This window comes from Mustela lutreola, chromosome 15 (assembly GCF_030435805.1).
Source record: "Mustela lutreola isolate mMusLut2 chromosome 15, mMusLut2.pri, whole genome shotgun sequence".
Lineage (NCBI taxonomy): Eukaryota > Metazoa > Chordata > Mammalia > Carnivora > Mustelidae > Mustela > Mustela lutreola.
Genome location: NC_081304.1, coordinates 32,789,384 through 32,810,342, shown reverse-complemented (window position 1 = coordinate 32,810,342; position 20,959 = coordinate 32,789,384). Strand labels below are relative to the sequence as shown.

Genomic DNA, 20,959 nt, shown 5'->3' with positions numbered 1-20,959 from the left:
TTTTACTTGTTTTGATATATTGGTGATTGTAGGAAAACAATACATTTGAGTAACAAAATGCTTCACTGTGAATAAGAGAACTATTCACTTTAATTCAAAGATAAAAAAATTAGAACAAAATTACTATAAACTACTCCTACATAATTCTTGACCTCTTATTTTCACCTTCTCCACTATTTCCTTATATGCTAGGCTATCTAGAAATTGTTTATACACATATACAACTCGGGTTTTAAAGCCTACCTTTTCATATTTCTAGTTATTTGCTTCCATTAAATAGAAGTAACATAATGGAGTTTCTCTTTTCTTGTTTTTTTTTTTTTAACTAGGATTGCAAATTAAGAGTTTAAAGGGAAAATGTTCAAAAGCAGCATCTTTTCCCCGTATGATAACTTTTTCCCATTATTACTATAGCATAATTTGATATTTAAGTAGAAACAATGTAAGATTCTCCCTAGATTATATATTTTTTAAAAAACCAGTTTTGGGGGCACCTTGGTGGCTCAGTGGGTTAAAGCCTCTGCCTTCGGCTCAGGTCATGACCCCAGCATCCTGGGATCGAGCCCCTAGGGCTCTCTGCTTAGCAGGGAACCTGCTTTCCCCTCTTTCTCTGCCTACCTATGATCTCTGTCTCTCTGTCAAAGAAATAAATAAGATCTTAAAAAAAAAAAAAAAATTTTGGCAGGGTGCCTAAGTGGCTCAGTTGGTTAAGCATCGACTCAATTTCGGCTCAGGTCATGACCTCAGGGTGTAGAGATGGAGTACTGCATCCAGCTCTGCACTCAGCAGGGAGTCTGATTGAGATTCTCTCCCCCTGCACCACCTTGCTGGTGCTCTCTCAAATATATAAATAAATAAATAAATCTTAAAAAGAAAAAATGGTTTGGTTTTATACATATTACAGAGAGAAGCCAGTTTAAAATTATTGCACTTTAAAACGTCCTTAAGATTTAACATTAAAAGGGCACCTAGGTGGCTCAGTGGGTTAAGCCGCTGCCTTCGGCTCAGGTCATGATCTCGGGGTCCTGGGATCGAGTCCCGCATCGGGCTCTCTGCTCAGCAGGGAGCCTGCTTTCTCCTCTCTCTCTCTGCCTGCCTCTCTGCCTACTTGTAATCTCTCTCTGTCAAATAAATAAATAAATAAATAAGATTTAACATTAAAAAAAACAACACAAGAAACTAAATTTCAGAAAGCACTGCCTATTACAAATATAAAGGTTCATTTTTAACCAAAAAATAACAGATTAATCACAGCAATCACTTTATAACCCAGTGCCACACCTATAATATTCACAGTAAGGTTTTAAGACACTATTACAAATACACATTGTGACATGGGTAGTTTTAAGGCCTTTCAGTAGATATACTGGTCATTAGTTTAAAAGGACACCTAGGAGTACCTGGGTGGCTTAGGTGGTAAAACATATGCCTTCTGCTCAGGTCATGATCCCAGGATCTTGGGGTAGAGTCCTGCATTGGGCTCCCTGCTCAGGAGGAAGTCGGCTTCTCCCTCTCCTCTACCCCTTACCACTGCTCCTGTTTGCTCGCTCACTCTGTCTCTCACTCTCAAATAAATAAATAAAATCTCTAAAAAAAATAAAAAGGGGCTCCTGGCTGACTCAGTTGGTTAAGCAACTGCCTTCAGCTCAGATCATGATCCTGGAGTCTAAGGATCAAGTCCGACATCGGGCTCCCTGCTCAGTGGGGAGTCTGCTTCTCCCTCTGACCCTCTCCCCTCTCATGCTCTCTCTCTCTCTCAAATAAATAAAATATTTTAAGAAATAAAAATAGGGGTGCCTGGGTGGCTCAGTGGATTAAGCCTCTGCCTTCGGCTCAGGTCAAGATCTCAGGGTCCTGGGATCAAGCCCCACATCAGGCTCTGTGCTCAGCGGGGAGCCTGCTTCTCCCTCTCTGGCTGCCTCTCTGCCTACTTGTGATTTCTCTCTCTGTCAAATAAATAAAATAAAATCTTAATAAATAAATAAATAAATAGGACACCAAGTACTCATATAAAAATTAAAATATCCAGCTATTACATTCATTTAAAGGGAATACAAGCATCTTATGAAAAGTATTGTTTTTTGGGGTTTTTTTTTTAAAGATTTTGTTTATTTATCTGACAGAGACAGTGAGAGAGAGAACATAAGCAGGGTAAACAGGAGAGGGGAAGCAGGCTCCCTGCTGAGCAGGAAGCCCCACATGGTGCTCAATCCCAGGACCTTGAGATCATGACCTGAGTTGAAGGCAGACGCTTAACGACTGAGCCTCTCAGGCGCCCCAAAAAGTATTGTTTTTTTAAATTACTAAAGAATGAGGACAGGACAATAAACTAAAACAGTCAAACCAGAAACCATTTAATTAAAAAGTAATTAAAAAAGCAAGAAGTTGGGGCTCCTGGGTGGCTCAGTGGGTTAAAGCCTCTGCCTTCGGCTCAGGTCATGATCCTAGAGTCCTGGGATCGTGCCCCACATCGGGCTCTCTGCTCAGCAGGGAGCCTGTTTCCTCCTCCTCCTCTCTCTCTCTGCCTGCCTCTCTGCCTACTTATCATCTCTGTCTGTCAAATAAATAAATAGAATCTTAAAAAAAAAAAAAAATTTAAAAAAAAGCAAGAAGTTAAATACCTTTGAGTATTTAAATTATTTAAATTGAAATTACCTTTATATGTTTTCTTAAAAAAATCAAACAATAGTTCCATATGAGAAAAATTTTAAAAACTTAACACAGTCATGAAGTCAATTACATTCTACTCAGAACCGCCTAAGGTCAATCACCTTAATGTTCTAAATATTTCCAACATGGTTTTTCAAAGCTATCTTCAGTGGGAAACCTGGGTGGCTCATTCAGCTGGGTATCTGCGCTCAGCTCAGGTCATGATGCCAGGGTCCAGGGATCTAGGCCCCACCTCTGGTTCCCTGCTCAGCTGGGAATCTGCTTCTCCCTCTGCGCCTCCCTCCACTCGTGCTTGCTCTGGCTCTCTCTCTCAGATACATAGATAAAATCTTAAAAAGAAGAAGGAGAAGCAGCAGCAGCAGCAGTGAAGGCCATAAGAGAAGAAGAAAAGGGAAAAGGTCAGTCTAGGTTGTGGGATTTCTAAGTCTAAAAGAAAGATCGGAGAGTTTAACACCAGGACACTGTCAAGTCATTAAGATTCCCGTTCCAAATGGTTTCCTGCTGAGGCTTGAGAGGAATGTTAATCACTTTTATTATATAGAAAGAGGATCACTTGCTAACTTACCCCCTCCCATATGTGTTTCTGCTGTAAGGTGAAGGTGCTGAATGCAGGCAGTAGCAAGGTCTACCACTCTATCAACCATAAAACTTCCTTCAGTATCAATAAAAACTGCTTCACCTTCCACTCCTCCAAAACATTCTGGTATCTGCACATCTACTGCCAACTGCATACTGTCAAGAGAAAGCTAAATGACCAAATCATTATCATAATCATCTCAGGCAGTGTTTTCAAACTCCACATCACCACCCATTACGTACCACATTAGGCAACAGATATGGCTAACTTTCTGCTCCAAATATATGTGAATCAACTGATATTTGGATTAGGGGGAGGGTGTACCCATAAAACCATGATTAAGGACTTTTTTAGTGGTTTTTAGGTCTTTGGGAATGAAACCCTTCCTCATACTAAACCTACCTTCAAATATATCCTCAGGAATTAATATTAAAAAAATACAATAAATATATGTATTATAATACACACACATATAAAATACATTATAATAAATACAACATTCATATTTTATACTATGTTATATATAGTATGTAATAAAAATATAATAAAATAGAAGACCACCTGTTTACCCTAATGATCACATTACAATGTTGCAAAAGAAACATTTTTGGATACCAAAATAATTATACCTATTCAAAGATGCAGTACTGAAGTAACACAAATGGTAAACTGATTTTTTTGTGTGTGCAAGCATACACACACAAAAAATTAAGAGCACATACATGCATTTTTGGGCTCCTGAATGTACACCCACAGCACCATATTCTATTACTTACATAAAATGTCATTAAGCCTACCCTTAAGAAGAGAACATTTTACTTTACCATAATTGTGTCTTTCCAACACCCGGTACACCACAAATTTCTGTTGTTTTGGTTAAGGGTATTCCACCCCCAAGAATATTATCTAGTGCTGAACAGAAGGTAATTATGAAGCTCTGGGTATGCTCCTGCTCAAGAAGTTCCAGTGCTGTACAATTCTTGCCTGACTCAGCTGTAGCAGTGTATCTTGATTTAATTGTAAGACATTCTCTTCTTAAAATCTGCAGAGTTTCTAAGGCTTCCTCTTTAGATATCCCAACTTCTGAAAGTAAAAGAAAAAAAAACAAAACAAAACCTTGAACTCTGATTTTAGAAATTTAAGTCTTAACATGCTTTTGGGTTGTCTTTATTAATTTTAATTTTTAGATAAGAGTGATGCCAAGAGTAAAGAAAAAAAAAACCATTCCATTAACTACTGAGTTTTTCAAGTTATAAAGGCATTTATCTATATTTTCTTACCCTTTACATACTTAAAGAATTTACTTATTACCTCAAAAACAGAATTCAGAAACCTAAACCTCTAAAGCATCTGAGTACCTACAAGAATATCTCAGGAAGTAGAAATAAAAATGTACTGGCAAGGCGTGCCTGGGAGGCTCAGTTGGTTAAGTGTCTGCCTCCAGCCGAATATGAGGCTCCCTGCTCAGTGGAGAGTCTGCTTCTTCCTCTCCCTCTGCTGCTCACCCTGCTTGTGCTCTCAAATAAAAAAATAAAATCTTTACTTTAAAAACAAAAAAACAAAAAACCTGACAGTCAGTCCTTTTACTATCTCTTTTGGTTTTATGAAGTCATAGTTTTTTTTTTTTTTTTAAAGATTTTATTTATTTATTTCATAGAGATCACAAGTAGGCAGAGGCAGAAGCAGGCTCCCTGCTGAGTAGAGAGCCATACTCAAGCTCAATTCCAGGACTCTGGGATCAAGACCCAAGCTGAAGGCAGAGGCTTTAACCCACTGAGCCACCCAGGCGCCCCTGAAGTCACAGTTATTTTGATCTAATAAGGCATCTAAATTACTTTTCGAAAGAGAATGAAAATGGCCTCTAACTGCCTAAAACAAGATTTAACTTTAGGAAGTGCATGTGCATGTATTATTCATAATAAAAACTTTTCATAGATATACTATCATGAAAAATTCACATTATCACTCCAAACTTTTTAATGAGAACAATTATTTGATGCACAAATATTTTAAATAATACACTTAGGGGGGCGCCTGGGTGGTTCAGTGGGTTAAGCCTCTGCCTTTGGCTCAGGTCATGATCTCAGGGTCCTGGGATTGAGCCCCCCACATCAGGCTCTCTGCTCAGCAGGGCGCCTGCTTCCCCCTTTCTCTCTGCCTACTTGTGATCTGTCTGTCAAATAGATAAATAAAATCTTTAAAAAAAATACACTTATGCTTCCTCAATTATACAATTTTATTCCTATCAAACAATACGGCTTGGGAAGAGATAATGGCAATTTACAAAACAAGCTGTTAATGAAAGGAATAATGAAAGGCAAGGGTGAAGGGCACCTGTGTGTTTAGTGGGTTAAGCCTCTGCCTTCCTCTCAGGTCATGATCTCTGGGTCCTGGGATGGAGCCCTTAGTTGGGGGCGGGGGGGGGGGGGGGGGGGGACACGACTCTGTTCAGCAGGGAGCCAGCTTTGCACTCTCTCTGCCTGCCTCACTGCCTACTTGTAATCTCTGTCAAATAAATAAATAAAATCTTTTAAAAAAGAAAAGTGAGGGTTACATCACTTATGAGTTTGATAAGGCAGTGCCTGATTTGGTCAGGATATGAGTATAAACTTGGCACTAATAAAAGACAATAATGGTGATAAGGAAATGAAGATCCTATCCAGTTAAAAAGCAGAAACTCTGGAGTCAGATTCCTTGGGTTTGTAAACCCTGACTGAATCACTTATTATGAAGTTACTAAGTAAGGATGAATTACTTTTTTTTTTTTTTTGCTTCAGATCTTTCCTTCCGTAAAACGGGAATGAGATAATACATGTTGAATAGCTGGGCCATCCAAATACTTAGGCCATCCAAATTGCTCTGTAACTGTTAGCTATCATTATCATGCAGATTCTCTCATTTATTTTCTGTAAAACCAACTTGTTGAAAGAAAAAGAGCCCATCAAGCTTTGGGGAATAGGGGTGCCTGGATGGGGTTCAGATGGTTAAGCGACTGCCCTCTGCTCAGTTCATGATTCCAGGGCCCCATATCTGGCTCCCTCCTTCTCCCTCTCCCTCTGCAGCTCCTCCTGCTTGTTCTAACAAATAAATAAAAATTTTAAGCACACAAAAACGCTGGGAAACAGTATGCAGTGTAAGACTTAAAACAGTTAACATTGGGTCTACAACATTTATTCTTTAATGGTGAGTTTAAACCTCCTTATTTTCCATTGTTAATGGCAAGGACTTAAAATGTTGCCCTATCTTAAGAGCGGTTCTGAGCACACCCTCGTGTAATGCGTACAGCGAGACTGGCCGCAGACAGCTTCATTTTTGTATTCCTCATGATTCAGCGGTTCCTACCAATGTATAATCTACAGTGCTCTGGAATGAGAGGTTTGGGATTTCTCGTTCCATTTTTCCAGCGAATTACAGGAGAGAAGCAATGTCTTCTTTCTGTTGCTTTCTTTCAGGTGCTGGGGATTCTGCTCCCGTTCTTGCCTCTAGTCCTATCACGAATCCTCCAGTTCTCAAATGTAATCCCTTTGTCCCTTGGATTCTGTTACAGCTAAAACTAAAGAAGCTGTCTGGGTACCAATCCTAGCTCCACCTTTCCTAGCCCAGTCATCACGAAAAGTAATTTAACCACCTGTTCCTTCATCAGCATATTGGACATAAATAATCCACGTTAACAGGGTTCTTTGGGGTAATAAATTAGGATTCAGCAGGCACGGGCAGAGAAAGCAATTACTAAACGTTTTCAGGACCACAGCTCCAACCATCACAAGTTTAACTGGATTCAAGGAGCGGTTTCACGTCGCAAATGCAGCTTCGGGCGGAGGAAACTGGCGGAGTGTGGATGGAAAGGAAGCCCGAAGGCGGAAGAACCGAGATGGAGGCGGCACCGACGGCGGTCCGTGTGCCTCAACTTGCCGTCAGAAGTCGTTACCTTTGCTGAGCTCGGACGGTTTCATCTCTAGGAGTTCCTCAGCAGTCTGGAAACCTGCAGACACCAGCTTCACCCGCACCGCTGGGGACAGCGGGAAACTCACTAAATCCCGCTGCATTTCAAAGCCGGACGCCTACGCGTACCCAGAGCAGCAAGCCCCAGCCTCAACTCCGTTCGCCCGCGCGCGCGCCCCGTGACGTCAGACGTAAGGCGGAAGGGGCGGTGTCTCTGGCCTGACTGCACGAGGCCTTGGGCTGAGCCCCTGTCGGGAGAAATGTTGTATTTTCTCGTGTCTGTACCATTTCTGTTGTGAGTCTTACGAGTCCCATGTAGTGTCTCACCCCCAAACATTCAACCTGTAAAAAGATGGGTGGAGACCGCAAGATGAAGAGCCAGGCCCTGACCACCTCAACCCTGGCCTGTTGGGTGGAACCTCAAGGTTATTAGTAAGAATGATCTACTCCCAGCTAGGGGTAATGCACACACCAGCCAGTTACCGGTTTGGCGTATGAAACGGTCATATAAGGATTATGTGGCGTCTCCAGGGTTCCAGTTTCCTATGTTTTCTCGTCGGGTATCCCCCTTGGCTTCCCCCTTCGCCTTTCCAGCCCTCGCCTAAGCCCTCGCCCGCGCGAGGAATTGTGGGCCAGCCCCCCCCAACCAGCCACGGGGAGCGCTCGGTGCCCAATCCCCACACCCACGCACGCCTTCCCCGCGAGTCCAGTCTCAAGCACGGTGGTTTCGGAGACCGTTGGTTCACTGCCTGCCTAACAAGAAAGAGCTGGAAAAGTAAGCAAGTGATGGTCCAGGAGTGGGCTGGGTGTGGGCTCTCGGTTCTGAGAGGGAATAATTGGGCTACAGAACAGCTCCTGCTCTGGTACAGAGGTGAGAAGGGACCCCCTTCTAAAACAGAGAACTTTGAGGGAATTGAGGCAGTTTGGAAGGTGGGTTCCGAAGTCTTTCTTTGTCTAAGTGAGTGTAATTTCTTTAGGGCAGTAACTCGTTTGCTATATTTGGTGAGATTCTTAGCCTTGATTTTTTTCCCCCTAGCTTAAAGGAACTTCCTAAATATTGCAAATCAGAGCTCATTAAGTACGTAAAATCTAAGAAGGAAACATATGTTGAGCACTTGAGCAAATCCCACGCATTTCAAATGCTCACAACCGTACCAGGAGGAAAACAAGGACACTGAAGCTTAGAGCATAGTTTTCTTCAAGCCAGAATTAAAACCTAGTATCCTTTCTTCTAACCCAAGCTACCTTCAAAGTCGGAGCCCCCTTTGGGTGGGGTTTCGGAGGTCGAATTCGAGAAGTGTTTGTCCCCCACTTGGTAGGACAGGGAAAGTCAGGTAGGACTGGTCAAAATGTGGATTGTTTGCCACGCAGTACCTTAACTACTAGTGTGAGTCACATCTGGGCACACAGTGGGCGTTACATAAATGTCCGCAGGGAGAATTCATGCTTATAAAGCAACCAGGGTCTTGCGTGAAGAAGAGACGGTGTTAACGTATTTAAAGATAGTGCTTTACTTGGTTTGCTCACTCAACGGAATGAGTAGTGTTTAGAACTTTGTTTCACTGGCAGTGGAGAGTTAAGAAAGTAGTTATCTCTATCTGTAGTCATATAATTACGTGTTATTAATATCTTATTCTGGGCCTTGAGTTGTCTATAATTATTGTTTTTTGCATCATTCTTCAGATTTCTTCAATACAGTTTGCTCTATAGTCCGCCTTTCAAACTAGGATCAAGGTTTATGAGGTCAGGCACCAAGAGCTAAATAAAAACTATGGGATTTTTATGGAAGGTACACCTTCCTATGGTGTCAAATTCACTCGATTTTTAAAATTTTTTATTTATTATTATTTTTTAAGATTTTATTTATTCATTTGACAGAGAGAGATAGCAAGAGCAGGAACACAAGCAGGGAGAGTGGGAGAGAAGCAGGCTTCCTGCTGAGCAGGGAGCTGGATGCAGGGCTCATCCCAGGACTTGACCCCAGCAGAAGGCAGATGCTTAACAGACTGAGCCACCCAGATGCCCCTACTACATTTTTTTTTTTTAAGAGAGGGAAGAATTGAATGATTTAAGTGGTAAGCCATTTAAAATATTTTATATTAAATAACATATTGTAAAGTAAAATGCAAACATAAAAATAAATTTTTAAATAATAGTAAGACTTTGAAGAATGATCCTGTTTAACCTGGATACTTCAATAGCCTCCTGAAGCCTCCTAAGAATATGTTGTTGTTGTTGTTTTTGTTGCAATTTAATGAAAAAGTTTGAGAGGCACTACTATGGACAAATGAGCGTGGACCTTGAAGTCATACAAATTTGGGTTTATATCACATCTCTGGAAATTACCAACTGTAAGCCTTGCAACAAGTTACTTAGTTTCCTCACCTACAAGTAAAAGAATAATTCATGGGATTATTAGAAAGATCAAATTAACAAATACGGTGATTTTGATAAAACTTCAAGCCTCAGACACATATTTGGAGTACCAATATCAATTGTACAAAGCTTATACATAGTAGGAACTCAAGATTTTATTTGTTGTCCCAAACTCTTGAAATCTCATTTCTGTGACTCCTATTTTCTCCATATCCATCTGGTTTTTCTGTCTCTCTTGGAAGCTCATCTTCCATAACCTGATCCTAAAATGTTACAGGTTCTTTTAAGACCCCATAGCCGATCTTTTGCTGACTATTCTGTTCTCTTTCTTCTCTTATGCTCTCATTCTCTCTCTCTCTCTCTTTCTCTCTCATTCAGTGACTCCATGTCAGTGGTTTTTTTTTTTCCCCCTTAATTTAAAAAAAAAAAAAAAGATTTAAGAGAGACACAAAGCATGAGCAGGGAGAGGGGCAGAAGGAGAGGGACAAGCAGACTCCCCATTAAGAGCAGAGCTTAACACAGAGTGTGATCCCAGGATGCTGAGATCATGAAAGATCATGACTTCCACAGAAGTCAGACATTTAACCAACTGAGCCACTCAGGCACCCCAATTCTTAAATTTATATTTCTAGGGGCACCTGGGTGGGTCGGTGGTTGGGTGTCTGCCTTTGGCTCAGGTTCTGGGATCGAGCCCGGCATCAGGCTCTCTGCTCCACGGGAAGCCTGCTTCTCCCTCACCCACTCCCCCTGCTGTGTTCCCGCTCTCACTGTGTTTCTCTTTTTCAAATAAATAAATAAATAAAAATCTTTTAAAAAAATATTTATATTTCTAGCCCGGCCCTGTTCTCTCACCTCCAGATGCAAATATCGGATTGCCTACTGGACAATGCAAAGGTCTCCCAACTCAGCCTATCTTTTTTTTTTTTTTTTAAGATTTTATTTATTTATTTGAGAGAGAAAAAACATGAGTGTGGGGGAGGGGCAGAGAGAGAAGGAGAAACAGACTCCCTGTTGAGCAGGGAGCCCGAGGTGGGGCTTGATTCCAGGACCATGGGGTCATAACTTGAGCTGAAAGCAAATGCTTAACCAGCTGAGCCACTCAGGAGCCCCTCCAACTCAGCCTATCTTAAACCTAACTCAGGGTCACCTTGGTGAGTCAGTTGGTTAAGCATCTGCCTTCGGCTGCAGTCATGATCCCAAGGTCCTGGGATGGGGCCTGCATCAGGCTCCCTGCTCAGTGGGGGGTCTTCTTTTCCCTTTGCCCTCCCTTTCTCTCTCTCTCTCTCTCAAATAAATAAAATCTTTAAAAATATTTTTTAAACCTAACTCATTATCTTCTTTAGCCCAAAACCTTGTCCTCTTCCTGCATTCCCTATTTCCATAACCTGAATATCCATCTTTTCCATATGCACAGACAAGAAACCTAGGAATCATTCTCAACACCTTCCCTTTTCACTCCCCGTGTTTAATGCATACACAAATCCTATCAGTTTTCTCTTTAACATATTTGATTCTGTTCATGCCTCCACCTCTAGGCCAAGCTCCCACCATTTTGTTTGCAGGTACTCAAGGCCATTCTAGCTGGTCTCTCTGCATCTTGTCTTCTTCTCCCCTCTAGTCTGTTCTCCCATGCTGCAGCCAGAATGTTCTTTCTACAGTACAGTTCTATATTTCAGCTCATGTCACTTTTTTATTTTACTCTTAGGATACAGACCAAATTTCTTAGTAAGACTCAAGTTTCCCTTTTAAGGCTCTCACAGCACCAAATGCCTCTGTGTGATCATTTACTTAGCATATGTCTCTCTGACCAGACTGAAAACTTCAGTAGAGCAGGACCATGTGGATTTTACTCCCAGTGTTTTCCTAGAGCCCCTAGCCCAATGTATGGCTTTGTGGGCACTCAGTGAATATTTATTAAAAGAATGGATGATTAGATGATTGACCTGTACCTCTCTCCCTATATTTTTCTATTTTGTACTTTTAATCTGTATACTTTAAAAATATAAACTTATAGGAAGTATATACTTGTAGAAAACAAAATATGGAAAATATAAAGAAGGAAACAAAACTGGTTCATAGGGACGCCTGAGTGGCTCAGTGGGTTAAGCCGCTGCCTTTGGCTCAGGTCATGATTCCAGGGTCCTGGGATGGAGTCCCACATGGGGCTCTCTGCCCAGCAGGGGGCCTGCTTCCCTTCCTCTCTCTCTGCCTGCCTCTCTGCCTACTTGTGATTTCTCTCTTTCAAATAAATAAATAAAATCATAAAAAAAAAAAAAAAAAAAAAAACTGGGGCGCCTGGGTGGCTCAGTGGGTAAAGCCGCTGCCTTCGGCTCGGGTCATGATCTCAGGGTCCTGGGATCGAGTCCCGCATCGGGCTCTCTGCTCAGCAGGGAGCCTGCTTCCTCCTCTCTCTGCCTGCCTCTCTGCTTACTTGTAATTTCTCTCTGTCAAATAAATAAATAAAATCTTTAAAAAAAAAAAAAAAAAAAAAACTGGTTCAAAAATTTTCTATTTAACTCAGATAATAATGTTAACATTTTGGTTTATTTTAATCCTTGTACAAGTTCATATAATGTATTTATCTTACATATTTGTGGTCAAATTGTGAAGAAATTTGTTTACCTTTTGTTTTTCACTTAATAATTTGTCAAAAGCTTTCTCCCATGTAATTACAAATTATTTGAAAATTAAAATTAGTGGTTGCATATGTTCTGTCCTGAAGCCCATCTTTCTAATCTGGCCTATAACTATATAGTTGAATTATTTCCACTTTTGTTTTGCTTTTGCTGTGATGAAATAATTCTCTCTCTCTCTCTCAGTACATTTCTTGAAGTAAAATTCCTGGGTCAGAGAGTATGCATTTTCATTCTGAATCATACTGCCAAATGTTTATATCACTTATACTCCTACTAACAGCATATGAGGGCTAGTTTTCCCACCTCCATCCCAACACTCGCCTTCGGAGTCTTCAAATGTTTTTTATTTTCCCTTTGTTATTGAGGCATAACTTCAACTGGTAATTATGTCTTATTACTAAGAGAGGTTAAAATTTTTTTCATACAGTTTTATTGTAACTATCCCATTTAGATCCTTTGCCCACTTTTAATTTGTAAAAATGGTAAAATACACATAAAATACCATCTCACCCATTTTTAAGCATACAATTCGATAGTGTTAATCATCTTCACAATGTCGTGCAGCTGATCTCCAGAACTTTTTTATCTTGCAAACTTTGTCTTGAAACGGTGTGCCCATTAAATAGCAGCTCCTCGTTTCCCCTTCCCTCAACCGCTGGCAATCACCATTCTACTCTGTTTCCAGGAGTCTGACTACTCTTGATACCTTACAGAAGTGGAATCATGTAGTATTTGTCTTTTTGTGACTGGTTTATTTCACTTAACATAATGTCCCGAAGGTATAACCATGTTGTAGCATGTGTCAGTTTCCTCCCTTTTTAGATCTGAATAATATTCGATGGTGTGTATGTAACACATTTTGTTTATCCATACATCTGTGTATGGACACTTGGGTTGCTTCCACCTCTTGGGTATTGTGAATAATGGTGCTATAAACATCTGTACATTCTTTCCCACTTTATACCTGAGGTACTTTAGGGGCGCCTGTGTGGCTCAGTTGGTTAAGCATCTGCCTTCGGCTCAGGTCTTGATCCCGGGGTCCTAGGATTGAGCTCTGTGTTGGGCTCCCTGCCCAGCTAAGCAGGGAGCCTGCTTCTCTCCACCCCACCGCCCCCACCCCTGGTCTTGTATGTGTTCTCTCACTCTCTTTCTGTCTGAAATATGTAAAATCTTTATATATATATATATTATGTAACAGAGGTACTTTAATTTAAAAAAATATGTTTGTAGGGGCACCTGGGTGGCTCATTCAGTTAAGCATCTTCCTTTGGCTCAGTCATGATTCCAGGGTCCTGGGATCGAGCCACACATCCAACTCCCATGTTCAGCAGAAAACCTGCTTCTCCCTCTCTCCCTCTGCTGCTCTCCCTGCTTGTATTCTTTCTCTGTCCAATAAATAAATAAAATCTTAAAAAAATAAAATATATTTTTTTAACAGGTCTCTGTTTTTTTTTATGATCAGAAACAACAACTAATATTTAGTTGTGCTTAGTATAGCCAAGTATTCTACTCAGCTTTGACATCAGAACCCATGCTTTTATTCCATATGCTGCCTATCCTCTCTGATATGCATATTGTATTATACGGGCTAATCTGTATACTGCCTAATCTATATATTGCAAATATCTTCCCATTCTGTCACTTGTATTTAAACTTTGAGGTTTTCTATTTTGTTAATGTTTGTTGTATGCAAATGTAGTCAAAGTTTGTATTTAATTCTGACTTTGGTAACAGGCTTAGAAAGTCTTTTCTTGGGCACCTGGGTGGCTCAGTGGGTTAAGCCGCTGCCTTTGGCTCAGGTCGTGATCTCAGGGTCCTGGGATCAAGTCCCGCATCAGGCTCTCTGCTGAGCAGAGAGCCTGCTTCCCTCTCTCTCTCTCTGCCTGCCTCTCTGTCTACTTGTGATCTCTCTCTGTCAAATAAATAAATAAAATCTTAAAAAAAAAAAAAAAAAAAGGTCTTTTCTTTGGAGGTGCCCAGCTGGCTCAGTTGAAAGAACATGTAACACTTGATCCCAAGGTCATGAGTTTGAGCCCTTTGGGTGTAGAAATTACTTAACTAAATAAGAAAAAAAGACTTTTATTCAAAATTATAAACATAATTACCTGGTTTTTTTCTACAAATGGTTTATCATTTAATTTGGATATTTTAACTTTGGTCTTTTTTTTTAAGATAAAGTAGGAGAAAGAAAGTAATATTTTCCTTTTCAGTGGTAGCCAATTTTCTATGCACTCTATATGAGTTAATCAGTCTTTGTCCCCACCTTTGTGATATGTCTACTTCTATCATACTTTTATGTACTTAAGTTCTATATTCCTGGCATAAAGCGTATTTGTATGTTATTTTAATATCCTACTAGATCCAGTTCATAAAGTTGTTATTGTAGTTGACATTTTTGTTCATGGGATTAATCTGTGAGGCTCTTACATCTACATTATCTGGTTTTGGCAATAGTTTTTCAGCGTTTGTAAGATAAACTAAAAAGCTTATTCACTTTTTCTGTGTTAACTTATGTTATTATTTAACAAACGTGTATTTCCTTATATTTTTCTAATCAAAGAAATGTGGCTTTCCTCAGAGGATACTAAGGTTTGCAAGGCTCCTGTGAGGATTATAGCACTAATGTCTTTCTTAACTAGTGTGGGCTATAAGAAAGTGAGGGAAAGTCACCTTCTTGCCCTAAGGCAGACTGTCTCAGATGAATGTTTTAATAAGTAGACCAGTAATAATTAAGTTCTTGTGAAATATTGGAACTAGCCTTGTGAAGAGTATGGGTGGTTTAAGAGTTATGTGTTTCTTGTTTCAGAAAGCACTGCTGGGGGCCACCTGGGTGGCTCAGTCATTAAGCATCTGTCTTTGGCTCAGGTCATGATTCCAGGGTTCTGGGATCAAGCTTGGCATGGGGCTCCCTGCTCAGGGGAAGCCTGTGTCTCCCTCTCCCACTCCCCCTGCTTGTGTTCCCTCTCTTGCTGTGTCTTTCTCTGTCAAATAAATAAAATGTTGAAAGAAAGAACGAACGAACTAAGGAACTGCTGGGAGTGCCTGGGTGGCTCAGTTGGTTAACCTTCTTTGGCTCAGGTCATGATCCTAGGATCCTGGGATTGAGTCCCCCATCGCATTGGGCTCCTCGCTCCACGGGGAGCCTGCTTCTCCCTCTACTGCTCCCTGCTGCTTGTGTGTGCGTACACGCGTGCACGCTCTCTCTCTCTCTCTCTCTCTCGCTCTTTCATGCTCTCGCTCTAATAAATAAATTTTTTTTAACGATTTTATTTATTTACTTGACAGAAATCACAAGTAGACGGAGAGGCAGGCAGAGAGAGAGAGAGGGAAGCAGGCTCCCTGCTGAGCAGAGAGCCCGATACGGGACTCCATCCCAGGACCATGAGATCGTGACTCGAGCCGAAGGCAGCGGCTTAACCCACTGAGCCACCAGGCATCCTCTAATAAATAAATTTTAAGAAGAAATAAAGAAAGCACTGCTAGTCACAAATCTTAGAATGGTAGTTTGAATTTTAAGAGTTCTTTTGATGGTAACCGTAGTCTAGTTCATAGACATTTCACTTTTCCCTTATGTGAGTGGTTCCTGGCAGATTTCAAGGTATCTTTAATTTTACAGTATAAAATGTAGATATTTTGTGTATGGGCAAGAAGGTGACTTTCCCTCACTTTCTTATAGCCCACACTAGTTAAAACATTTCACTTTTCCCTTATGTGAGTGGTTCCTGGCAGATTTCAAGGTATCTTTAATTTTACAGTATAAAATGTAGATATTTTGTGTATGAGCAAGAAGGTGACTTTCCCTCACTTTCTTATAGCCCACACTAGTTAAGAAAGACATTAGTGCTATAATCCTCACAGGAGCCTTGCAAACCTTAGTATCCTCTGAGGAAAGCCACATTTCTTTGATTAGAAAAATATAAGGAAATACACATTTGTTAAATGTATGGATTAGACCATATATACATATATATGTTTATATGGATATGTATGAATATATATTATATAGTAGTTCTTTGGGGAGAAAAATCTGTAAAAATCAAACTGGTTGCTGTCAAAAGGTCAGATTTGAAGAATAGTTGCAACTCACATCACAAGAGTCCCCTCTCCACTCTGCCCCAATATTTTTTTCTCTCCATCTCTCTTCATCTATTCTTTAATAAGATTTTTAAAAACAGAGGCGCCTGGGTGGCTCAGTTGTTAAGTGTCTGCTTTTGGCTCAGGTCTTTTTTTTTTTTTCTTACTATTTTCCCCCCCATATTTTGTTTATTTGTCAGAGAGAGAGAGCGAGCATGCACACTAATGGGGAGCAGCAGGCAAAGGGAGAGAAGGCTCCCTGCTGAGCAAAGAGCCTAATGTGGGACTCAGTCCCAGAAAAGTGGGGCCATTACCTGAGCCAAAGGCAGTTGCTTAACTGAATGAGCCCCCTGGGTGTCCCTTGGCTTAGGTCTTGATCCCAGGGTTCTGAAATCGAGCCCCGTATCAGACTCCCTGCTCAGCGGAGAACCTGCTTATGTTCACTCTCTCACTGGGTCTCTTTATGTCAAATAAATAAATAAAATAAAATAATTTTAAAAACATTATCTTAGGGGCGCCTGGGTGGCTCAGTGGGTTAAGCCGCTGCCTTCGGCTCAGGTCATGATCCCAGAGTCCTGGGATCGAGTCCCACATCGGGCTCTCTGCTCAGCAGGGAGCCTGCTTCCTCCTCTCTCTCTCTGCCTGTCTCTCTGCCTACATGTAATCTCTCTCTGTCAAAATAAAATAAATAAAATCTTTAAAAACATTATCTTAAAGATATAAAACTCTGAAAAAAAATGATATGAAACTCTAATTTGTTTTGGTAGAGAACACCAGACAGGTCCTGTAAAATAAAAAGATTTGGGAAATAAGGTGATTCTGGTGTGATCTTGGAGAGACAATTGAAGAACTATTGGAACTTGGAAACTCCATTTTTAATTTACAGTGAAGAAAGAAGGATAGGATTAAGACTAGTAATAATGTATGTGAATGTGGAATACTGGATTACTGACCACTGCCTGATACTGAATTTGCTCTCTTTGAAGAATCTAATATGAGGCAAGGAGGGCTTGGCAGTTTCTTGTAGGAAGGAGTCTCCAGTAGTCTTGTTCTGGATTTCAGAGACAGCCATGAAAAAGAAATGGATGACAGCTTGAAGTGTAGAACACGGGAGAGTTGGTTTGGGGGGAGGGGCGGGGTTAAGGATACTTAGAAACACGATTTATTGATACTTGGGAAGGGAGACATTCTGGTCAAGCAGACAGTTTGCCGTTGTGAGTACCGTCGTCACACTCCAGCTCTGTAAACTCGTGGGACTTTCCCCAAACGTCTATATAGGAATGGGATGCTTCATGAGCTTTCCCTTAGTTAGCGCGCCTCAGAATTAGATCTAGTGTTTATACAACAGCTTTTTCAAATAAGGATGGTGATTTGCTGTATATTTGAAAGAGAACATATTTTGTACTTGTGCTTGAATGCTTGAACAACCTATTCTTAGCAATACATGCCCTGGATTTTCGTATGTAGTTTTGCCAAATTTAATCTTTTTAGACTTGATCTTTCAATTACGTGGCTTGCTGAACTGCACCAGACATCAGTGACATCATTAGCTCCCACACCTTGAAAGAAGGAACTGATTTATGTCGTTTATCTTTAAATTGTAGCGTGTCTTTTCCTTTAAATTTCATTCAAACAGCACCAGTAGCTAGGGCATAGGATGGGCTTAAATGAGATCAGCAAAAAGGGTGTGGAATATGTAAATAAGCCCGGTGACTGCTGGTCGTGATTATACCGGGCATATATTTCCTAGATTTTGGCAATATTCAGATGTACAAAATATTGCTAATTAGTAACTGTGCCTTGGATACTCTCTATTTCAGAAGGAACGGGGTCAATAGGATCCATGAGAAAAGTGATCCTATATTAAAAGTAACTTGAATCTGAGGGTAAGGTGCTAGGCAACATTCCTAACTCATACTTACCTGGCAGGGGAGATACCATGATCATGAAGGTGGTTTTCCCAGGGCGAGGCTTATCCATTGCACTCCGGATGTGCTGACCCCTGCGATTTCCCCAAATGCGGGAAACTCGACTGCATAATTTGTGGTAGTGGGGGACTGCGTTCGCGCTTTCCCCTGGTATATGTTTAAAAAATAGACCTTCTGAAGTATGCTTAGTTAGCCATCCTTTCTTGGTGTTAACAGTAGGCATTTCTAGCGAGTTGTCATTTTGCACATTTAAAATATCAAGAAAGCTAATTATACACTACCACCAAATGCTTAAAGTATGTAAATGGGTTCTTGGTGGACACTGTGCATACATTTGTCACTGCACAGTAGATGTACCAACCACCATGATTTCCTCCAATATGGAAAACTGGAGTGCATGATTTTTGGTAGAGGGGGACTGAGTTTGCACTCTCCACTGATACCTTGTACTCTGAAAATACGATTTGCTTATTATTGTTTGGCTTTTTAGCTCATCAGTATGGCTTTCTATAAATCTATGATAATATAAATGATGTGTTGTGACCATTGGCCGTTCACTTGGTACTAGTTGTTTAACTGAAAGTAGTGTACTCTTGTGCCCACCACTGGAGGGCTCACTTTGTGCCACCTTAAGCTATCTGGATCTGTTTTTGCACTTGATTGTTCCTTAGGTATATACTGTAAAAGAATAGGAGGAAGAGATTTCAGGGAAAGTTTGAGCACCTAGAAATGCACATAGGGCAGAGTTTGATAAAGGTGGTAAATAATTTAAGGGACTGTCTTCACTTTGTTGATTAAGAGTGTGAAAGACATTACTTTGAAGAGGGCTCTGTGTTTATTTACTTCTTATACTTAACTGAGTAGTTAACAATTTCAGAGGGGTTTTTCAGGAATGTCTCGAGCTGTATCTTTAGATTTCCCCAAAATGAGGAACTGGGCTATAGTGTAATCTCTGCTAGTGAAAGTATTTCATGTTTTCTCCTACACCTTGGTTTTTTATCCCCTAATAATTTTATTAAAGTAATGTTAGGCGTGTGAAAAGCATCATACAGAAAGATTCAACCTGCATAACACTCCCCTGATCCACCCTTTCTCATTCTGCTCATTCCTTTCCCCAGAGCACTACCTTTTTTTTTTTTTTTTTTTTTAAATAAAGTAAGCTGTAAGGGGGAGCCTGGGTGGCTCAGTGGGTTAAGCCGCTGCCTTTGGCTCAGGTCGTGAACTCAGGATCCTGGGATTGAACCCCATCGGGCTCTCTGCTCAGCAGGGAGCCTGCTTCCTCTTCCCTCTCTGCCTGCCTCTGTGCCTACTTGTGATCTCTGTCAAATAAATAAATGAAATCTTTTTTAAAAAATAAAATAAAAATAAAGTAAGTTGTAGGCCCAACATGGGTATTGAACTCACAACCCCAGATCAGAAGACTGGCTTGCTCTACCTACTGAGCCAGCGAGGTGACCCCCTGAATACTACTTGTAAAACTTGTTTAGCTATTTTGTTATGGAACCTAAACTGGATCACTGACAGAAATACCAAAAGGCACTCAGAAATTTCGGAGTACAGGAGATTTATTTGACACTGGCGGGTTCAGAGGAGAGTGATCTCCAGAAGTCTGAGCCCTGAGCACGAAGTGGGTAATTTAGATCCTTCTACTTCTGCGTATTTGGTACTCTTGGTGCACGAGGGAAGTGGGAGAGGGGAGGACCCCAGATTGGTGGGCGGGAAGCAGGGCAGAGAGAAGAACCCGGAAAAGCCCGGGGCAGGGGCTGGGACCCCTTTGCTGGCTTGGTGGGCCACCATAAGACACAGATTTTGGGGGCGCCTGGGTGGCTCAGTGGGTTAAATAAAGCCTCTGCCTTTGGCTCACAGGTCATGATCCCAGGACACGGATCCAGCCCTACATCCAGGCTCTCTGCTCAATGGGGAGCCTGCTTCCCCCTCTCTCTGTCTCTGCCTGCTTCTCTGCCTACTTGTGATCTCTGTCAAATAAATAAATAAAATTAAATTTAAAAAGAAAAGAAAAAATTTTTGAAAAAGACACAGATTTTCCTTATCAATTTCATCATACTTGCCTCAATAAATAATGTTTGTGCTAGGGTTTATACTGAGGATTTGGATGATATTCTCTATCCCAGTACCCTCCTTTCTCTATCCTTTTATTACATTTATGGAACAATTTTCTGTTCTTCAGTCAGTTCCCTTGGTTATTTTATTTTATTTGAAGATTTACTTATTTATTTATTTGAGAGAGAGAGCACTTGCATTTGCACACATATGGGGGGAGGAGCAGAGGGAGAAAAACTCAGACCTCCTACTGAATGCAGGGCTCCAACACATGACGCTAAGCCAAGATTATGACCTGAGAGAAAACACGACGGAACCACCCAGGTGCCCCCGCCTTGATAATTTTAAATTCCATTTCTTCATTACTTGTTAGCTCTTCAGTTGGAAGGATAAGGATATTAGCAAGGCTTTGGGGCTTTGAAAGAAAATGTTGGGATTTTGCTCCTATCATCTATTGTTGTAGACTATAGAGTGATAGAAGAAAATACAGGAATGGGGCGTCTGGGTGGCTCAGTGGGTTAAAGCCTCTGCCTTCAGCTCAGGTCATGGTCCCAGGGTCCCAAGGTCCCAGGATCCTGGGATCGAGCCCCACATCGGGCTCTCTGTTCAGCGGGGAGCCTGCTTCCCCCTCTCTCTCTGCCTGCCTCTCTGCCTCCTTGTGATCTCTGTCTGTCAAATAAATAAATAAATATATT

At 41.0% G+C, this 20,959-nt stretch overlaps 2 protein-coding genes and 1 non-coding gene across 15 annotated transcripts in view; 2 read left to right on the top strand and 1 right to left on the bottom strand.

Annotated features, from left to right (window-relative positions):
- RAD51C (RAD51 paralog C) overlaps positions 1–7,367 on the bottom strand; it is a 61,214-nt gene extending 53,847 nt beyond the window's left edge. For all 11 annotated transcript variants that reach the window (XR_009347844.1, XR_009347846.1, XR_009347842.1 and 8 more), the window contains exons 1-3: positions 7,176–7,367; positions 4,072–4,330; positions 3,236–3,402 (exon numbers count right to left, since the gene is read on the bottom strand). Coding sequence is in view for 6 of the 11 variants with exons in the window: in XM_059147716.1 (XP_059003699.1) it covers positions 3,236–3,402; positions 4,072–4,330; positions 7,176–7,293 (544 nt within the window). In the remaining 5 variants the exon portion in view is untranslated. The remainder of the gene's footprint in view (positions 1–3,235; positions 3,403–4,071; positions 4,331–7,175) is intronic.
- Positions 7,368–7,429: 62 nt separating this feature from the next.
- TEX14 (testis expressed 14, intercellular bridge forming factor) overlaps positions 7,430–20,959 on the top strand; it is a 118,937-nt gene continuing 105,407 nt past the window's right edge. For 2 of the 3 annotated variants that reach the window (XM_059148302.1, XM_059148301.1), the window contains exon 1: positions 7,431–7,964. The gene's annotated coding sequence lies outside the window, so the exon portion shown is untranslated. Of the gene's footprint in view, positions 7,965–20,959 lie in introns of all 3 variants that reach the window. The other variant, XM_059148304.1, reaches the window with a different exon arrangement.
- LOC131817285 (U1 spliceosomal RNA) lies at positions 18,190–18,353 on the top strand. Its single transcript, XR_009348468.1, has one exon. It is a non-coding gene; the product is annotated as a U1 spliceosomal RNA (small nuclear RNA).